We start from the raw sequence: 21,121 nt of genomic DNA on the forward strand, positions 1-21,121 counted from the left end.
TTCAACAATACCATATATTGTTATTAATGATGGTCACCAAGTTATACAGTAGATCTCTTGAACTTCATCCTTCTATCCAACTGAAATTTTGTATTCCTTTATCAACATTTCTATAACCCACACATCACCAACACCCATGCTGCCCAACCAGCCTGGCCCCTGGTCACCACCATTCTCTTCTCTACTTCTATGAGATCAATGTTTTTTTTTTTTTTTTGTAGAGACAGAGTCTCACTGTACCCTCGGGTAGAGTGCCGTGGTGTCACACGGCTCACAGCAACCTCTAACTCTTGGGCTTATGCGATTCTCTTGCCGCAGCCTCCCGAACAGCTGGGACTACAGGCGCCCGCCACAACGCCCGGCTATTTTTTTGTTGCAGTTTGGCCGGGGCTGGGTTTGAACCTGCCACCCTCGGCATATGGGGCCGGTGCCCTACTCACTGAGCCACAGGCATCGCCTGAGATCAACGTTTTTAGATTCCATATGTGAGTGAGATCACATGGTATTTGTCATTCTGTGCCTGACTTATTTCACTCAACATAATCAGAAAGGTCACCAAGCTTTTGAAGACAATAAATAGAATATTAGCTTTAGGTCGAATTAAACTCATACCCTACCCATCCACCCTTTTTGCTGTCAACACGGAACCCCACTACCTCCCTTGGCTGAACAGAGTCATTATGCCCCAGTCATCTCAAAATTTTTTTGCCTGATCTGAGGCTTATCAGCAGTTCGTATTTTATCTGTTTATTGTGGATAAGAAATTTCATTATGGGAAATTTCAAAGTGATGTAATCGAAGATCTTGCTTGTCGGTTAGGCTTCCTACTGTTATTTTCATGTGTAACTTTAAGACAATCAGAATCTGTGGCTTTACTTTTAAAATACAAGACTGTTAATGATTGCAACATAGATATATATAAACAGTGGAATACTATTGAGACTTAAGGAAAGAAATCTTATCTTTTGTGACAACATGAATGAACCCGGAGGACAACCTATTCTAAGTGAAAAAAGTCAGGCACAGGATGACAAATACTGCATGATCTCACTTATTTATGGAGTATAAAAAAGTTAAAGCCATAGAAACACAGAGTAAAATCATGGTAATCAGAATCTGGGGGGTTGGATTGGGGAGAGGTTGGCTAAAGCATACAAGATCTCTATTGTATAACAGGTGACTATCTGAAAATTTCTAAGAAAATAGATTTTAAATGTTCTCACCTCAAAAATATCATAAGGATGTGAGATCATGCATATATTAAAAAGTTTGACTTGGCTTTTCCACAATGTGTGTGTGTATCAAAATACTATGTTGTATACCATAAATATATATTATACAATTTTAATTGTTAATTTAAAAAATTGAAATTAATGATAATATGTCCTATGACTAGGTTCTACCTTCTTTATACCTGTTCTATACTGATCATACAAAACAAATCAATTTCCTTTTCCTTAAAAGCCTAGATTATTTTTAAATTCTTTTTATTGTGGAAAACTCCTAAGTGAAAATAGTGAATGTTTATTTTTTAAAAAAGATAATGAAATGAACACCTAAATACTTTTAACCCAGGTTTAAAAGAGATTATACTGATAACATCTGGTCTCCAGAAATAACCACTCTCCTGAGGCTTATGTCAATTGCTCCTTTTCCTTTTCACTGTAGTTCTACCTCGAATGGATATTTCTCTACACAGTAGAACTGCTGTAAGTTGACCACCCAAGGGAATGTAACAAACTGGTCAACATAGGGCAGCGCCTGTGGCTCAAAGGAGTAGGGTGCTTTGAAGACAATAAATAGAATATTTATATATTCTATGCCGGAGGTGGCGGGTTCAAACCCAGCCCCGGCCCAAAACTGCAAACTGGTCAACATACAGAGGTCGTCAACATAAGGAACTAGGCCTCCTGTACTGATACATACATGTGGTTTATGTCTGGTCTATAAAAATGAGGTCAATTTAAAGAGGTGGTCTCTGTAGGGAGGTGGTCAACTATGAAGATTATGCTGTATGATGTATTACCCAATTTTTTAATACTTTGTTTAAATGAAATCATACCGAATATGTTTCTGGGTTGTGTTCTTTGACCTCAGCATTATGTGTTTGATAGTCATCCATGTGCTGGGCTTGTGACAGTTTTAGTTTGGTTTTCTAGGAAATAGTGGCTGCTGAGGTGGAGAATTGCCCATAGTAATTTCACCTAAGGATATGCTAACGCAGTGCCGTGCTGTGGAATCTGTGCAGTGGTGGAAGTGTTCTTTACTTCTGTACCTGCACTGCCTAACAGAATAGTAATAGCTACTAGCCACATGTGACTGTTGAGTATTTGAACTAATTCAATTTAAAAACAAATGTATCCCCAGGCAGCTAGTGGACCATGGTATGGTTCCGCAGAGCCCTGGAGATAGACTGGAGTGGCACTGTGGGATTGGGCAGAGGGAGAGGCTGACTCAGCCAGTCCTACCGGATAATCTAGGGATAGGATGGCCCGTCAAAGTTATTCCCAGTTGAGGCAAAGCAACTGAAATTTAGAATCACAACATAAGCCCGTCATGGGGGCTACCTTGTAGAGGAAGGAGCAACCTGGTTTGAGTCAGTTCCTTGCCTCTGGGGACAATTTTCTGGTGAAAGCACAACTGTAAGTGGAATTACAGGGAATTAGATATGTGCATAATTCACTTCCCTAGATAATGCCAGGCTGTTTTCCATAATGATTTTGTAGTTGAAAATTACAGCCTTTCATTCAGTATCTCAGTTGTGTTAATTGAAAAGTTCATTTACAATTTCTAATCTGCCATGCACTAGAAAGGCTTGAAACGGATTATCTCTCTGAGACTGTAGAAAGGACCAACCCTGACAGTACCTGAATTTTAGATTTCCCACCTCCAGAACTTTATGCATTTATGTTGTCTTAAGGCACCAAGTTCATGGTAATTTGATCTGGCATTCCCCAGGAAACTAGTAAATGTGGGTGGGGAGGACCAGAGCTGTTGACTTTCTAGCATTTCTGGGTCACACTTGAATACGACAGAATGGCCTTCTATGACCTTATTTAAAAAAAAAAAGTCCCGAGTAGCAAAGCAGAGAGAGGTTGCAATAGGTGCTTGATCTGGAACCTACATATGTAGAGCTAATCACCAGGGATGTACTGAATTCAGGTGTTCTGAAGGGATGTAGCGCTGTTACCGCAGCCACTAATACACTCCTCCAAGCAGTGAGTTAGAGAACTTTTTGTTTTGTTTCATTTTTGAGATGGTCTGACTCTGTCATCCTGGGTAGAATGCCAGGGTGTCATAGCTCACAGCAACCTCAAGTTCCTGGGCTCAAGCTATCCTCCTGCCTCACCCTCCCTGTAGCTGGGACTATAGGTGCCCATCACAATGCCCAGCTAATTTTTCTATTTTTAGTAGAAATGACGTATCACTCTTACTCAGCTGGTCTGGAACTCCTGAGCTAAAATGATCCGCCTGCTTTTATCTGCTATCTTCAACGTGGTATCAAGATGACTGTCGCTATGTATAACAAACAGAAAGAAGGGGAAAAGGGGGATTGTACATAGAAGGTTTATACTTGTAGAAGTGTCTTTCCTTTTTTTTTGGAAGAAGAAGTTGTTTTGGGCCACACATTAAATACATAAACACCAAGGACAGCTGATTAGCATTAAAAAAGCTCTGTGCATACTTTTCATGATATCTTATATCACAGAGAAGCAAAAACGGTCCTCACAAAATCACCATCAGCCCCACTGGCTGCAGGTTGGACACCCCTGGTACAGGCTAGAGAACATCTGCTCACATTCCCTTGGCTAGTACTCAGTATGCTTTGTTTTATTTTTATTTTCATTTCATTTCATTTCATTTTGGAATATTACAGGGGTACAAACATTTTGGTTACATAAATTTCTTTTTCTGTGACTATAGATTGAGTATCTCTTATCCAAGATGCTTGTCACCAGAAGTGTTTCATATCTGGAGTTATTTCAGAGCTTGTGATATCTGAACTATACTCAGTGGTTTAGCATTCTTAATCTAAAAATCTGAAATTTAAAAAGATCCAATGGGCATTTCCTTTGAGCACAGTGTCAGTGTTCAAAGAGTTTTAGATTTTGGAGGATTTGGGATTTAAAATTTTTAGATTAAGCATACCCAACCTGTACCTGCAAAGAAATACACCTGTTCCTGCTAGGAAATACAATTGTTCTGGTTATCTGTTTATGTAACCATCAGTACCAATCTCAATTGCTGAAAAATAATCAGTAATTTATTTTGCTCATGTATTTGCATCTGCAATCTGGGCAGGGCCAAGCAGAGATGTCTTATTTTTGTTCCATGATGCACTAGCTGAAATGGCCTAACTAGGGCTGCACAATCTACTGGAAAATCAGCTGAAGGCCTTTGTTCATTTCCATGTGAGTCTTTCCATAGACTCATTGCATTTTTTGCAAGTGAAAAATGCATTCACTCTCCCCGAAAACTTAACAAAATTCTCATCTCATCACTACATTATGCTTGAGGTTCCGAATGCCTCTCAATAGGTCCAAGTAGAAGTGGGGCTCTGGCTGTGTGGTTTCTCAAGTATAGTTCCTTTTAATGTGAATACATAACAATTAAAGAAATATGTTCTCTGCCCCTCTTGCACATACTGATTAATATACAATGATGAGATAGGAATAGAGTAACTGCAATAGACATTTCTGCTCAAAAAGGGAAGGGACAGTAAACATATGTCACTGGTCCATAAATATCTAGCCAGGGACATACTTCCAGTTCTCCTGCTGACTAGGGATGATTCTCTTTGACTCGTGGCTTCATTCTGTAGGCTTAGACCTTGCCCTTAAACCATTCATCTCATTCTGTAAGAAATGGTCCGTGATTACAAATGAGTAGACCTTTAGCCTGTTCATTACCCACAGAAGTTTGGAAGGTCATAGGCTTCATTTCCTTTTGTACTGACTTTCAGTATAAAACTTGATCTATTTATTTCAAACATCTGTGGCTATTCTGTTAGCTAAAATCAACACCCATATTTGTTTGTGAGATGGACATTCTCCATCTTTGATTAAAAGTTATATGTCTGTGGAACAATGCCCTTCAGATTCTTAGAAATTCTACTAGATATACCTTAAATATTCATGAGCCTCTCAGAAACCTTCCTTTGGACACACATGTCTTATACAAACAATCAACCATACCAGTAAAGCATCTTGGATTTGGTAAGTATGCTGAAACTGGGCTTATTTTTTCCCCATAACTTTATTTAGGTTGTATCCCTTCCATGACTCCCCCCCTCCCCCCAGCTATTCTTGTTATCTGGAGAGACTGAGGATGAGAAAATACTATTTTGAACTGATGAATACTTGGCTATTTTGTATTTCTTCTGAATTCTGATGGAAATGATTGGTTTGGTTCTGTAGCTCATATCTCCCTGCAACTGTACCTTATTCTACATGGCTGTGAGAAAACAGGTGGCACTTTGAGTGTTCTGCCAAACTCCCCAGTTCACATTCTATTTTCTGTTTTCCATGCTTATTGCCAGTGACAATGTTGCCAAATTCCCCCCACCCCAGTACCAGGAGTCACCTTTTTTTTCTGGCCTAAAATGACAGTTTCCTCACTCGACTGGCTCTCACCCAATCTGATTTCACTAATAATCTCCTTGAAGCCCTTCTAGCTTTAACTCACCACCACTGAATTCCAAATTGATGCCACATATTTTAGGCTTTTATTACATTATGGCCTGTCACGACCACACAAATGATCATGTGAGACACGGATTGACAGTACACACTGCAAGAGGTGAGGCTGACCATAGATGCAGGATAGCCCCGAACACTTCTCGCAGAGTCCTTTTACTAAGAAGATACATAAGGGGCTGAAAGATTACTGAGCAAAGACATGCAGAGGCTGTGTGGTCAGAGAAATGATCTCATTGGTGCCAAGAGAGTAGCTACTTAAGGAAGTGATCTTCAAGGGTGGTAAGGGAAATGATCTCCAAAAATACTACATGCAATTTTTCTCTACTAATCCTTCAAGGAACTGCCATAAAATGCTTGATGTTTAATATTAGCCTTACTACTACAGCACTGAACTTTGCTCCTCCAAGATAACTGAGTTACTTGGTGGCTTGCCTTCCAAGTCACAAGAGTTTTCCAGGCTTGCCAGGAGATGTCTTGTTCTCAGTAATTCCTTAGATGAGTTAGGGTATTGGTGGCTGATGTAGTAAGTATGATGTTTAATCCTCTATAATGGCCCCACTTCCAGCATTAAATTCTGTTCTGGTTATCTCTTGTTGAATAACAAACCAGCCCCAAACTGAATGGTTTAAAGCAGTTAATAGTAGCTTATTTGCTCACAAGTCTGAATTTGGGCAGAGTTGTGTGATAATGGTTCAGCTGTCCTCCATGTGGCTTTATGGAGCTGGAGGACCCACTTCCAATGTATCTGACTCACATGGGTGACACAGGCCATGACTGCTCTCTGGAAACTCTACCACATCGGTTTGTTCTTCTCCACATGGACCTCTCCGCCGTGCTGCTTTAGCATAATGGATGCATTTTAAGATCAGATGTTCCAAGACACAGGCATTAGCTATTGCCTGGCACAGATATTGCCAGTTTCTTAAGACCTCAGCCTCGAAACAGACATGGGTCACTTCTGCCATATATTCTGCTGGTCAAAATCATCCATATTCAAGTGAAGGAAATATAGACAAACCCTTCAATGGAATGATTGTCTAATAATTTGAACCCATCTTTAAACTCTTCATGGTTGTTTAGCTATGTATCCTCCCAAAAAGAAGGAACAGATTTGATGAAAAGCTATTAACTCAGCCATAATGCAGAGCTTTTAAAACCTCTTTATCCTTTTAAATAGTAACCACATATTTTTACCAAAGCCCTATAATGTGCTCAAAACATATTGTCTTAATCCATTCAGACTGCCATAATGATATACTTATCAGCAACAGAAACTTACCGCTCACAGTTCGGGAGGCTAGGAAGTCCAAAATCAAGGTGCCAGCAGGTGTAATGTCTGAGGAGGGCCTGTTCCCCACAGACAGCACTGTTTTTCCATGTCATCACATGGCAGAAAGGTTGGACAAGCCCCCTCAGGCCTCTTTTATAAGGGCACTAATCCTATTATTCAGGGTTCTGCCCTCATGACCTAATGACTTCCCCCAAATCCCACCCTTATCCTATTACATTAGAGATTAGATATTAAAATATGAATTTGGGGGGCAGGGCACGAACATTTAAACCATATTATTTAGGGTTTATGTTTTCATCTCTGTAAATTTAGTAATAAGTATGTAATCAATAAATTTAAATTTAAAACAAATTCAGAGATTTTTTTTTTTTTTGTTTGTTTGTTTGTTTGTTTTGGACAGTGGTAACAGAGGTATTTTTATGCTGGTATGGCTCTAAGTGCCCGGGGATTTATTGGGGTTTATAACATTTGGAGACATCTGATATTAGAAAGTTCTCCTTATATTGTACTAAAATCTTTTCTATTGAGGGCAGCGCCTGTGGCTTAGTCGGTAGGGCGCCGGCCCCATATACCGAGGGTGGCGGGTTCAAACCCGGCCCCAGCTGAACTGCAAACCAAAAAATAGCTGGGCGTTGTGGCAGGTGCCTGTAGTCCCAGCTACTCGGGAGGCTGAGGCAGGAGAATCGCTTAAGCCCAGGAGTTGGAGGTTGCTGTGAGCTGTGTGATGCCACGGCACTCTACCGAGGGCCATAAAGTGAGACTCTGTCTCTACAAAAAAAAAAAAAAAGAAAAAAAAATCTTTTCTATTGAAAATTTTATGCACAAGTACTGGTATTATTTTCTTGACCACACAAGAGAAATCCAATTTATCTTTTAATATCCTTCTATGCAAGCCCCCCCCCCCATTTTGTATATGAAGTTAGCTTTCAGGTTAACTCTTTAAGCACTGCCAGTTCATTTAAAAATGTGATGTATCAAAAGGAATATAAATGCCTACAAACTGATCTATTGCATTTTTCTTTTTAAGTGTAATTTATGTAAAAAGAGCGAGACTATTGGTTTATACATTAAAATGGTAATGTTTTATCTTTAAGAAGCTTTCATATGCATATCTCCTGGGATCCTGATAAGAACTTGTCAATTAGGTAAAGCATGTTCCATAAACTAAATGTGGGCATTCCCCCATTACGATAATAATATATATTATTAAAGATATTCTAAGTATTTTTGCTATAATTATCAGAAACTTAGAGTTATATACATACATATATATATATATATATATATACACATTGCCATTTCAAAATTAGGAATTCAGAGTTTGAAGAGATACATTCCTTGCTTAATAAAATAATGGTAAGATGAGACCTAAAATCAGAATATATTTCTGATTTCATGTGTAATTATGATTTTTCTTTGCTACCATGCTATTACATACCTTGTGTATATGAAAGTCCACGTTCAGAATTCTGAATATATTATGTATTAAATATTATATATTATGATTATATATAGAATATTTAAGCACATGCACTCTATTCAAATTCAAGGAGTCATTTAAAGATGTTACAAACCACTTTGAGTGCCCAAACACTTTGAATTGCTGTTTTGGTGATTTAGATATCGGAATGGGGACCTCTGACTTATAGCTAAAAGGACTCGCTGAAGATTCTTTAAATATTTTGCTATAATGAGAGTGAAATATTATAATATATGGAAATTTCTAGTTTTGTTTCAAACCAGATTAATATATTCTTAGTTTTCAATAATTACTCTTAACTACTAGTTGCTCAATATTTTTATTCTCAATTAACAGCAGCATATTAGTTATTTGAAAAAAACAGTAATTTCCTAGTGACTGTTACATCTACCTTCTGAAGTTATTATTAATAACCATATGTCATGCTATAAAACAGAATATAAAATATTTAAATGACTTGATATAATTTCTTTTTTTAATTTCATAATATTATAAGGGTACAGATCTTTTGGCTACATCAATTGTTTTTGTACAGCTCGAATCAAAGTTGTAAGTGTGCCCATCACTGGTTGGTGTGCACTGTACCTATTAGGTGTGAATTTTCCCCTTCACTTCTGCCCTCTCCCATCTGCTTGGTTTCTGTTGAGTTTTACTACCAAATGTGCACATGGACATTGATCAATTAGTTCTGATTCAATAGTTGAGTTCATGTGGGGTTTGTTTTTCTCCTACATCCTTCCTCCCTCCTCCTCTTCTCTCCCCTTCACTAGACTATACTTGTGTTTTTCTTTTGTGTGGGCTTGTAGTTGTTTATATTTTGGTTTCATATTAGTATTGAGTACATTGGATACTTTCCCCCCATTCTTGTGATACTTTACTAAGAAGAATGTGTTTCAACTCCTTCCAGGTAAGCATAAATAATGTAAAGTCTTCATCTTTTCTTATGGTTGAATAGTACTCCATGGTATACATGTAGAATTTGTTAATCCTTTCATAGATTGATGCGCCCACTTTTTTGTTTGGTTGTTAGATGTTATTACTTGCTGATTTGCCTGATTTCTTTTTTTTTTTTTTTTTTTTGTGGTTTTTGGCCAGGGCTGGATTTGAACCAGCCACCTCCGGCATATGGGACCAGCGCCCTACTCCTTGAGCCACAGGCGCCGCCCTGCTTGATTTCTTTATAGATTCAGGTTATCAGCCCTTTTAAAAATGCATACATGTAAATATTTTTTTCCCATTCTGTAGGTTGTCTATTTGCTCTATCGATTATTTTCTTGGCTATGCAGAAGCTTTTTAATTTACTCAGTTTCCATTTGTTAATTTTTGTTGTTGCTTTGATTTCATTTGGGGTCTTCTTCATAAATTATTGCCTAGGGCAATGTCCATAAAAGTTTGTCCTGACCAGGTGTGGTGGCTCACACCTGTAACTCCAGCACTTGAGAGGCCAAGGCCAGTGGATTGCCTGAGCTCACAGGTTCAAGACCAACCTAAGCCAGAGTGAGATCCCATCTCTAAAAAATAGTCAGGCATTGTGGTGAATGCCTGTAGTCCCAGCTAATCAAGAGACTGAGGTTAGAGGATCACTTGAACCCAAGAGTTTGAGGTTGCTGTGAGCTAAGATGGCATGACACTCTACCAAGGGTGACCAAGTGAGATTCTATCTTAAAAAAAAAAAGCCCAACATTTTCTTCTAGAATTCTTGTGGTTTCATGCTTTAGTCTGTTAATGATCATAAATTAATTTTTGTGAGTGGTGAGAGGTTCAGATCCTATTTTAATCTCCTACATGTATGTGACAATTCAATTTTCCCAGCATCATTTATTGAATGGGGATTCTTTTCCCCAGTGTATGTTATGGTCTGCTTTGTCAAAGATCAGATGGCAATATGGGGATAGTTTTACATCTGAGTTTTCTGTTATAATCCATTGAGACCATATGGATTCTCTGTTCTTGTCCTAGCTGTGTTGTTTTGTTACTATTGCCTTCTACTATACCTTGAAGTCTTATAAACTGATGCCTCTGATTTATTCTATTTGTTTAAGATTACTTCGACTGTTCAGGCTTTTTTCTGACTCCATATGAAGTGTATAATTCATTTTCCAAATCTGCAGAAAGTGACATTGGTATTTTTCATTGAATCTGCAGATCACTGGGTATTATGGACATTTTAACAATGTTGATTCAGCCAAATCATGAGCATGATATGTTTTTCCATTTGTTAATGACCTCTATGATTTCCTTTCACAGTAAGTTGTACTTCTCCTTGTAGAGATTATTACATCCTTGGTTAAATGTATTTCCTGGTATTTTATTTTCTTTGTTGCTTTTATGGAAGGTATTGAATATTTGATTTGATTCTTAGCATGACCATTTCTGATATATAGGAATTCTATTGAGTTGAGTACATTGATTTTATAGCCTGAGACACTAATGAATTTATTTATCAATTCCAAGAGTCTCTTGGCAGAATTGTTGGCGTTGTTTAGATATAAGGTGATATTGTCAGCAAAGAATGATAGTTTGAATTCTTCTGTCCCCATTTGGATACACTTGATTTCCTTCTCTGATCTGATTGCTCTAGCTAAGACTTCTAGCACTGCGTTGAGTAGAAGTGGTGATAGTAGGCAACCTTGTCTAGTTTCAGATCTAAGTGGGAATGCTTTCAATTTTCCCTGTTCAGTATGATATTGGCTATGGGTTTGTCTTATAGCTTTTATAATTTTTAGGGATATTTTATCTATGCCTATTGTGTTAAGAGTTCTTATCAGAAAAGGGTGCCAAATTTTCTCAAATGCTTTCTCTATATCTATTTTGAAGTCATTTGGTTTGATGTCTCTAGCTTTGTTCCTTTTGGTCAATATTTCTTTGGCCAGTCATGAACCATGGTGGTTCTACACAAATTTTACAAATCTTAAAATAATATGAAGAATTTCATTGGTATTCTGATAGGGATTTCATGACCTAGTAGATAGATTTTCATAGGATGGACGTTTTAACAATATTAATCCTTCTAATCCAAGAATATGAGATATATTTTCATTTATTTGTGTCTTCAATTTTTTCATCATTGTTTTATAGTTTTTAATTTAGATATCTTTCACCTTTTGGGTTAAATTTATTCCTAATTATTTTTTTTAATCTATTGTAAATGGGATTGATTCCTTGATTTCTTTTTTTGATAGTTTCTTGTCAGTGTATAGAAATGCCCCTGATTTTTGTATGTTGATTTTGTAGCCTGAAACTTTACCATATTCTATTACTTGTTCTAATAAGTATTTTGTGTTTGTAGTAGAGTCTTTAGCGTTTCTGTATCTGCGAACTGGAGCAGTTTAACTTCTTCCTTTTCCAGTAGAATGCCTTTTATTTCTTTCTTTTGCTTAAGGACTTTGACTAGGACTTCCAGTACGATTTGGATAGAAGTGGTGATACTGGACATTTTTATCTTGATTTAGATCTTAGAAGTAAAGCTTTCAAAAGGGAATAGGCATAGATAAAATATCCCTCAAAATTTCCCCATTGAGTATATCAGCTATGGGCTTATCATATAAGTCTATATTATATTGATGTACATTCATTCTGTACCTAATTGGTTGATAATTTTTATCATGAGGGATATTAGCAATCATCATTTGCATTTGGCAACAACTCAATGCTTCTAAAACCAATTAAAGAGTTCCCATTTTTCTAACTTGTAAACTGCTAGGGTTAAGGTTTTTTTATCTTAGAATTATAAGTAGGTCAACAATCAATGCAGTGTCGGAACAAGTTGCAAACACATTATATAAGAGCTACCTAGTTAATTGTTTAAAATTTATTTATCTTGTCACATTTTATCACATATTAAAGTTTTTTTTAAGTACTAATGCTCACCTTTATCTCATTTTTGTTCTTTTGTGTCTTTATATCTACTCCGTCCTATTTTTTCAAGTTCTTAGCACCAAGAACCCTTGTTTCCAAGACCTGTAATCATTGCTTATGTGTCTTGAACTAAAGTTACCTCACTGTGCACATTGTAGTAGCCACCTATTTATACACGCATAAGTACACATATTCAATAAGTTCTATTCAGAGACCCTTTTCCTCTTGGTCTATTTTAGACCTCAGCACTAGAGCCCTTCACCTAATCTCTGTTCTTATCCCCCTCCCCCATGGTCTGAATGCCTAATGACAAATATCCTACTGACCACAATCTTCTGTCCTTCTACTTTTCTCACTCCCTACTCCCTCTTTCACCTTTCCTTCCATTCCTTTTCTTCTTTCCTCCAGACTATAATACATATGTTACAATTCTTCAACTACGTTTGTCAAACACTCAAATCTGTTTCTCCCTTCCTGACTTTACTGTACACCTCCCTAAGAAATCTAACACTCTGTTTTCTTAGCTTTTAGATCCGTACTAGAGAAAACTCATGATGGTCCAGAGTTGTATAATTATAAATTGAGAGATCCACCCTCACCAGCATGCTCAAGCTAGTTGACAGTTCCTCCATGGGTCCAACACAGGGCTATTTCTCTCTCTCTTTTTTTTTTTTTTTACAGGTGTGTCATTTCAGACTTTTACTGTTCCTCCAATACCTTGTTCTACCTCCACTTCTCTTAAGATGAAAATTCCTTACTATTTCCTCTTACTGTCAACAAGAGTTATCTGCAAGACTCTTTATTGACTCAGTGCAAACCATATTCTTTATTTATGCTTGAAGCTAATCCTCCCACACATACTTGGGATTTCATTTGTTCTCATTTCAAAGGGGCCTATCTGCTCCACTTATGCCTCTCTTTCAAAATATTTTATTTTTTCTTTTTAAGATATTTTTCCTCCCTGGCTTTGCCTGTGGCCATGTATTCTCTTGTCTTTGAGTAATCTTATTTACACCGTAATTTCAGCTGCTACAAATATCCTGAAATATCCTATCTTCTATCTACATCAATAGTTCAGAATGTTTCTGAAACTTCAGACTGGTCTGCCTAATTGCTTTCTGGCTTCCTTCCTTTCTCTGTGCTTTCTCGCCAACTAGTTAATGAGTTCCACAAGTTTCACCTATAACTCTTTTTTAAATGTATTTTGCCTTTTTCATTTAAAATATACATGTAACCAAGTACTTGTGTGTTTAAATTTCTTTTTATTTCTTTTTGGAGACAGTAGCGTCACTGAAGCCTCAAACTTTCGAGTTCAGGTGATCCTCCTGCCTCAGTTTTGTAAGTAGCTGAGACTATAGGTATGTGCCACCATGCCCTGATAAATTTTCTATTTGTAGAGATGAGGTCTCTTTATGTTGCTTAGGCTGGTTGTAAATTCCTGACTGCAAGACATCTTTCTGCCTCCGTCTCACAAAGTGCTATGATTACATGAATGAGCCACTGCATCTGGCCTCATGTTTAGAATCTTTTAATGGTTCTTATTAAATTTGGTTAAGATGCAGATTCCTTGACATGACATACAAGGTCCTTCAGGATTTGAACCAACTGTCTCTGTGGTCTTTTATTTCTCCAAGTATGTTCAGAGGAGCACTTATCCTTTAGAGTGGGGAGATAGGAAGGGAGTGAGGACTTTACCAGCTTCAAACTCATTTCAGAAACATATATTCTAGTATTAGCTCTTGGAGAAGTGGTTCAAAAAGTGAACCACTTTCAATTTTTCCCTGTTTAGTATGATGCTGAACAGGGATTATTTGAAAAATCATAATAAGTGCAAATTCTCAGGCCTTGCCCTAGACTTACTAAATCAGAAACTCTGGGAGTGGGGCCTTGCAATCTGTCACTAGCAAGCTTTCCCAGCAGTGCTGATGTACACCAAAGTTTGAGAACCTTGATTTTAGAGAATCATAATATGCATTAGTGTGTTAAGGGCTTCAAGAAGCCTAAAAATAATAACCATTTAACTCTATTTCAGCAAACATTTTCTAAAGTTATTTGAGCATGGACCTTGTACGTGTGTTGAGTATGGTACTCATTAACATTCACTAGAACTAATGTTAGAGAAATGCATTTTATAAAAGCTGATAAAATGCTTTTATCCTTTATCAAAGGACCCCATTTTACTAGTAATTTTTCAAATATAACATTCATCTCTCATGTACTTTGGCATTTAAATATCTTATCTTTGCATTTCTCTACCAAAAATGTTCTCTCAAACCTGGTATGGTCAGCTCCGTATTGGAAGTATTTCACAATTATACACTCACTGAAAAAATACATGGAATGCCAGAGAAATACACATATATATTTATATTTTATTATTAAATCATAGCTGTGCACATCAATGCAATCATGGGGTACAATGTGCTGGTTTTGTATACAATTCAGAGAAATATTTTATGGCAATGTTGAAGTGTTGCATAAGTTCCACTAATCAGAAGATACCATCTGTTACTTCAATGCTTCTTCACTTCTAATGGTTCTTTCTATACATTGATTGCTTCTTAATGCATATGCTTATGTGATATCACTTGATACCATGAAAGTATAATGTATATCTCATCAGATTGTCTACATAAGCTTTCCTGTAGTGATCATGATCATTAAAAGCTTTATTCAGTTGATCCTATGCTATGACAACTTTCCATTTTTGAAAAATCCGTTTCTCATTTTATTCTCACAGATTTTCTTTCAACTCTCTTTTCTCAATACTCTATTAAAATCATTTTATCCACAACTATAATAATAACTATAATTATGATTGATCTAACAAATCATCATTTCATTTTGTAATTGAATTGTAACTTGTTGTTAATGAGTTTATAATTACTATATTTTCTTACCATGATAAATATTAATTCATAAGAGTTTCAGTGAAAATGAAAACACTTACTATTAGTTTTTTTTAATTTCTACTACCATTAGCTTAATTTTTCCAATCATAAGGTCAAATACCCTTGCAGATTCCTAGTATATATTAATGAAATATTACTTAAGAAAAATTCAATACTTAAGATGGAGTAAATAATATAATAGTACACCAGATTATACCCTATCCCTTTAAGCATACTGTCTATTATAATACACTCTTCAAGTGGAGAAATCCTGGTTTATTATACTGCTGTGTGCTATGCAAAAAGTTAATGATTCAGCATCCAGTTTGGTTTATTCTGATGCAACATACAAAATTTGCAGCAAAAACTGGACCATCAGTAATCCTCTGGTGTCATAAAAAAGAATGGTGGAAATACAATTTCTGACAGCTAAGTGACTTGGAATTAATGCATATTCAACTACCTCTGTCTTTCCTCCTTTTTATATCATTCTTTGCAAAATGTTGATAAATGAATGTGATATTAAATATATCATTGTTAATAATTTCCTTTCACTCAGTCACATTACTTAAAATATGTAAGGCATGAAGTTTGTCTATTACTCATCATAGTGATTAATGATAGTATTCTAATGTAGTCGACTGTGGTCATGAGAACTACTTTTATTTATAACCTTCACAACTCACCAGATTCTTTTTTTTTTTTTATTTTTTTTATTAAATCATAACTGTATACAATGATATGATTATGGGGCATCATACACTCACTTCATAAACCATTTGACACATTTTTATCACAGTGGTTTACATAGCCTTTCCGGCGTTATCTCAGTTACTGTGCCAAAACATTTACATTCTACATTTACCAAGTTTCGCAAATACCCCTGTAATATGCACCACAGGTGTGATCCCACCGATTCCCCTCCCTCTACCCACCCCCCCCTTTCCCACTTCCCCCTATTGTTAAGTTGTAGCTGGGTTATAGATTTCTACATACTTTAGAAATCTATTGTGTTTAATATAATAATATATAATATAATATTAATATATTATAAATAATTACATCATTGTGCATGGTAAGAAAGACCTATTCACAAGACAAAGAAAATTTTCAATGAACACTTTAAAAGTCAGCAAATTTGGATATTTGTAAGCCTGTATTACTGAATTTTTCTTCCCAAAGATCCACTAATATACCTTGACTTACCTTAGAAATTGAAGGAGGAAACCTGTCAAGGAGTTTTCAGTGATTCTCAGGGATAAAATATACAAGGTTCTTTAGATCTTCTGGAAATGGCTTATAGTTTATTCTGGAGATATGAAGTAATTTATATCAGGCACTAATTTTCTGGCCATTTTAATTTTCCTCTGCAAGTTTTAATATCTGTTGCATTTTGTTGAACATAAAGGTAAATCAATAGCTCTTGCCAGCATCCTAGGAAAATACATGTCCGTAAAGGTATGCTATAGTAACGTACGTGTGGAGGTCTCTAGTACTAAGTGGATTTGCTATGGGACTATCTTTGAACTTAGGTGAGAATAATAATAATAGATACCTCATCCAAATATCATCCCATGTCATAATTAACACTGGAAGATATGTACATACAATTCAGCAGATGGTGGCTGATATTCTGGTCATAGTAGAAGAATAGTTGTCAGCAATAGATTGAGCTAAATAAAATCTAATACACATTTTCTATCAGAGGCTTTGTGTTTCCTGACCTGCAAATGTTCAGATATTCAGTACATATAAGCTTATAAATTTTGTAGCAAAAATTGTCATAGAAGCCATATGCTTCTCACTTACTTGTATACTGGAGTGAAAACTATCCCTGCCTGTATTTTTTGCCTAATTAAAAAAAAAGTGAAAGTAGGGCTCTAAAAATAATTCCCACAAAAAATAAGTAATCAGATTAAATTATCTGTATGTTGTGTAAACAATTGCATATGTGAAGTAGGAAACTTATATGTGAAACATTGAAGATTGTTATTGTGCCCTGTTAACCTTAAAGTAAATTTAGATCATCTCATGCCACATTCTGAGAAGTGAGAGGTGAAAGAATTTAAGTAGTAGGGTAAATTGAGAATGATTCAAAGATAATTTAAATGAAAGGAAAAAAAGAAAAAGGTAGACTTACAACATTTTAGTTATCCAGATAAATTGGTGGGCAGGATAGGAAGAGTTCAAGATAATCACGGTAGCTTATATACATTGTAGAGCTTAACAGTGCTGATTTTCTAAACAGGCAGCTTTGGGATCTAATTACGAATGTGACTTTGGACAATATATTTTAGCAAGTAAATACAAACACACCACACAAACACTCCTTGTGCACATAAAATTCAATCTTTATCCTTGGAAGAAGCCACATTAGAGGGACAATGTCTTCAATAATTCCTAAGGTCATGAATAGAAATAGAAGGAGAAGAAAAGTTTAAGCTTTTCAATTTTCACCCTTTCCTGCCTTCTTGGCAGTCTAGAATTAAAACAATTAAAAAATAAAAATGTGATAGCAGTTAAACTAAGAAAGAAAAAAAAAGTAGAAGAGCGATTAGAAATATAAGCCTGGCCACTGCAAGTTTATCCTATGGGGTGCTATTCAATGAAGAAAGGAACTCTGAATTTAATAGCTTTGGCTCACATAATCTAAGAGTTTTTCCATAATCACTTTTTTTTGGGGTCCTCTTCTTTGACAGTGACATCTAACTAAAGTCATCCCATTTAACCCTTTCTTTTGCATGTTGCGTGAACTTGTGAGCAGAGTAAGAAACAGGACATTCCTCGGGAAGATCAGGGACCAACTACCAAGAATTTGGATTTTTGGCCCCAACTTATTACACTGATGGTCACTATTATTGATGAGGACAAAACTGCCTACACACCTGTCTTGAATCAGTAAGTACATTGTTTTGGAAATGAATGGATTTTATTCCACTAAACTTTAAAAAATATCTTAAGCACAGCTTATATTCTGAGGGCAATGACAGACTTTTCCAAAATCCAGCTGTAGAAACAGAATACATTTCTACTTTTGTCAGTAAATATCACTTCAGTGATACTATGAATTTTTATTTTGAGCCCCATGATTCTTTGGATATGGAGGCAAATATTTTTCAATATTTGATATTTATGTAATATAAAAAGGTTTTCTCTTTCCTTTGGTTCCAATATCTCAAAAGAATAAATGTGCACTCCCTCCAAAGCTGAAAAGAGGTAGTGTTAACATAGTCTATTATGGATATTCAATGATAAATATCTGTCAAAAAATCTTTTAAAATAGTCGTGCATATTGATTTAACAGATTTAATGCAATATTTAATAAAAACAAGTCAATTTTCACTAAATGCAATATTTAATAAAGCAAGTCAATTTTCACCAATTGCAATCTAAAGTTTATGCCTCCAAGACAAGGTAGGTGGATTGAAATTCATGACTGTTCTAGAAGAGTCTGTAAAATCTTCATTTTAATCAAATTCTCACCAGCTATGAGGCAGGGAGAAAATTATTTGATTTCTCTGAGTCTCAGTTTCCTCCCATGTGAAATGAAGACACATTACCAGGTAATTTCAAAGATCCATCAGACCTTAAGGTTGCCCATTTGGTTTTTCATTCATTCCTACATGCTGAAGGCCATGCAAGCAAAATAACAGCAGGCACTTACAGCCTCGTTCTCTTGGCATGTCGGTAAGGACTAAAATGATGTGGGAAGCAAAGATTGCAGAAATAGATAACCCATGAAGTAGGACAACGAAGTAGATTCAGACTCTTTTTGGGAGAACTAATTTTATTCCTGTTTTCTGTTTTGGTCAAGACAGGGTCAAAGTTTATGTTGAGTCTAGTGAATAAATTTGTTTAAGCTTTTCAATTTTCACCCTTTCCGGCCTTCTTAGCACCTATAGTAACCTGCTGCTAAATTCTCCTGATTGTGGAGAAAATAGCCCTATTTTTGATATGTAACCATCATAGCATGTAGTTTGCCTTTTCCGCTTTGCCAAATCCTAAATCTTATGCCCACACCTCTCTTCCTGATGGCTCTAGTGTCTCCTGATCATCATCTGGGCTTTGCTCTTTTATTCTCTTGGAGATCTTTAATAAAATCCACACATGTCCTCTTCTGATCATGTATCCTGGGAAGTCCTTCTCAGGTCTCCAACAGCTTTGTGGAATAGATTTGTTTTCTCGTTTACGCTTTGGAACTTCCTTGAGGACTGAGTGTGTTTCCTGAAGATTAGGAGACCAGCAACTTTTTCCAAGATTGTATCCTTGGGCTGAGATAGGCCACTTGACAAAAGATTATTGAATGATAACAAATATCTGCTGAGAAATGTAAATTAAGTCATTCAAAGGGATTTTGTTTTTAATCAAAGAAATTCATTACATTTACCAAGTACTTTCAGTCAGAATATGGGCAGTAACAGATGCATTAGGAAAGCATGGAATAAATGAAAATTTTTCAGATTGATTTTTCATCATATAACACAGCAGTTCTCAACCTGTGGGTCGTACCCACAGGAACTGTATTAAAGGGCCGTGGCATTAGGAAGGTTGAGAACCACTCATATAGCACAAAAATATACCAAGATTTTTATTGACTTTTTGTGATTGTAGTAAAGGAACTGCAGTAAATACATTTAGTTATGCCGAAAATAAATGTAAAATTATGAACTGAATTGAGCCTATTAAGTACAAAAATTAGCAATGACACATTGAAAGGAGAAGAATGTCTTTGTTTTGCTTTTTAATTTTGTTTGTAATGTCACAGTTTAGAGCTACTCTTTTTTTCGAAAACTTAGCTGTAAATTACTAAAAATCTCCCTCTGTTTGGAATCTGTCTTACAATATGTTTGGTCAAATTTTAAGGATATTTTTAAGGATTTTCGCTTACTGAAGATCATCTACTTTAGTTTCTCAATTAAAAAAAAATACTTTAAGTGAATTCACCTGGAATTGGAGATGTGGTCAGGTATGCGTTGTATAATTTGGTGACATTTTCATTTTCATCTGTTTATTTACATAATGTATCATCATATAGAGACTTCATTAGTTATCTACCTGGTTTGTAGACAGTCACATAGAAAGAAATCCACACCAATAGGGTGGGGATCACATGTGCTGATAGTCGAATTTAAAGATGCTGAGCCCCGTCCCAAATCTATGGAGTCACAAAACCTGAAGTTGACATAGAAGTCCACAATAATAAAGAATTGCCTGAGTACCATATATATGCTAATATTTGAGAACACAGACCAATTCGAGGGACACATCAAGTTAAAACAACTTTGAGTTTTATTTTGGAGGCATGGAAAATGAAGGCATGAAGGCATGAAAAATATAAGACATTTGTAAATCTCTTTCAATGTAATCTAGGATTATTGATACAAAGAATTTATTGAATGAAGTTCTTACCATTATCATGACTTTGAGAAATCATTGTAAGCTTTGCTAGTTCTAGTTTGATGACAAGTTTATAGTAATGGTAGAATATAAACCTAAGGGAAAGTATGTCTTCTATTTTGGTCACTAGTATATATCCAGCATTTGTATTTGTCAAATGAAAAAAAATTAAGGTAGACATACACATATAGTCTAGGTCTATTCTGCTTGTTCCTATGCTATGGATTGGAGTCTGAGAATATTTTGTCAAATTTTAAAATTCATTTTGATGAAGTACCTTGCTAGTTAGTTGTAGAAATTTCAATATTTCATCATTGAAACTGAAAAATATTTAGTAGTGTGTGTTCAGATTTAGGCATTTGTCTCTGTATTTATTGCAGTATAATTGAATGTAATAAAATGGCACATATTTAATACGTATAATTCAATTAGTTTTGGCTTATGTTTCTAACCTCAAAACTATCACTGTGTTCGAGATAATGAAGGTATCCATCACCCCAATAAG

General features: G+C 35.8%; 1 protein-coding gene across 2 annotated transcripts in view; it reads left to right on the top strand.

The window, feature by feature from the left end:
* Window positions 1–21,121, top strand: part of UNC13C (unc-13 homolog C) — a 578,086-nt gene that overhangs the window by 350,549 nt on the left and 206,416 nt on the right. For both annotated transcript variants that reach the window (XM_053595673.1, XM_053595672.1), the window contains one exon: window positions 17,984–18,117. In XM_053595673.1, coding sequence (XP_053451648.1) covers window positions 17,984–18,117 — 134 coding nt within the window. The remainder of the gene's footprint in view (window positions 1–17,983; window positions 18,118–21,121) is intronic.

Source organism: Nycticebus coucang, chromosome 6 (assembly GCF_027406575.1).
Source record: "Nycticebus coucang isolate mNycCou1 chromosome 6, mNycCou1.pri, whole genome shotgun sequence".
Classification (NCBI taxonomy): domain Eukaryota; kingdom Metazoa; phylum Chordata; class Mammalia; order Primates; family Lorisidae; genus Nycticebus; species Nycticebus coucang.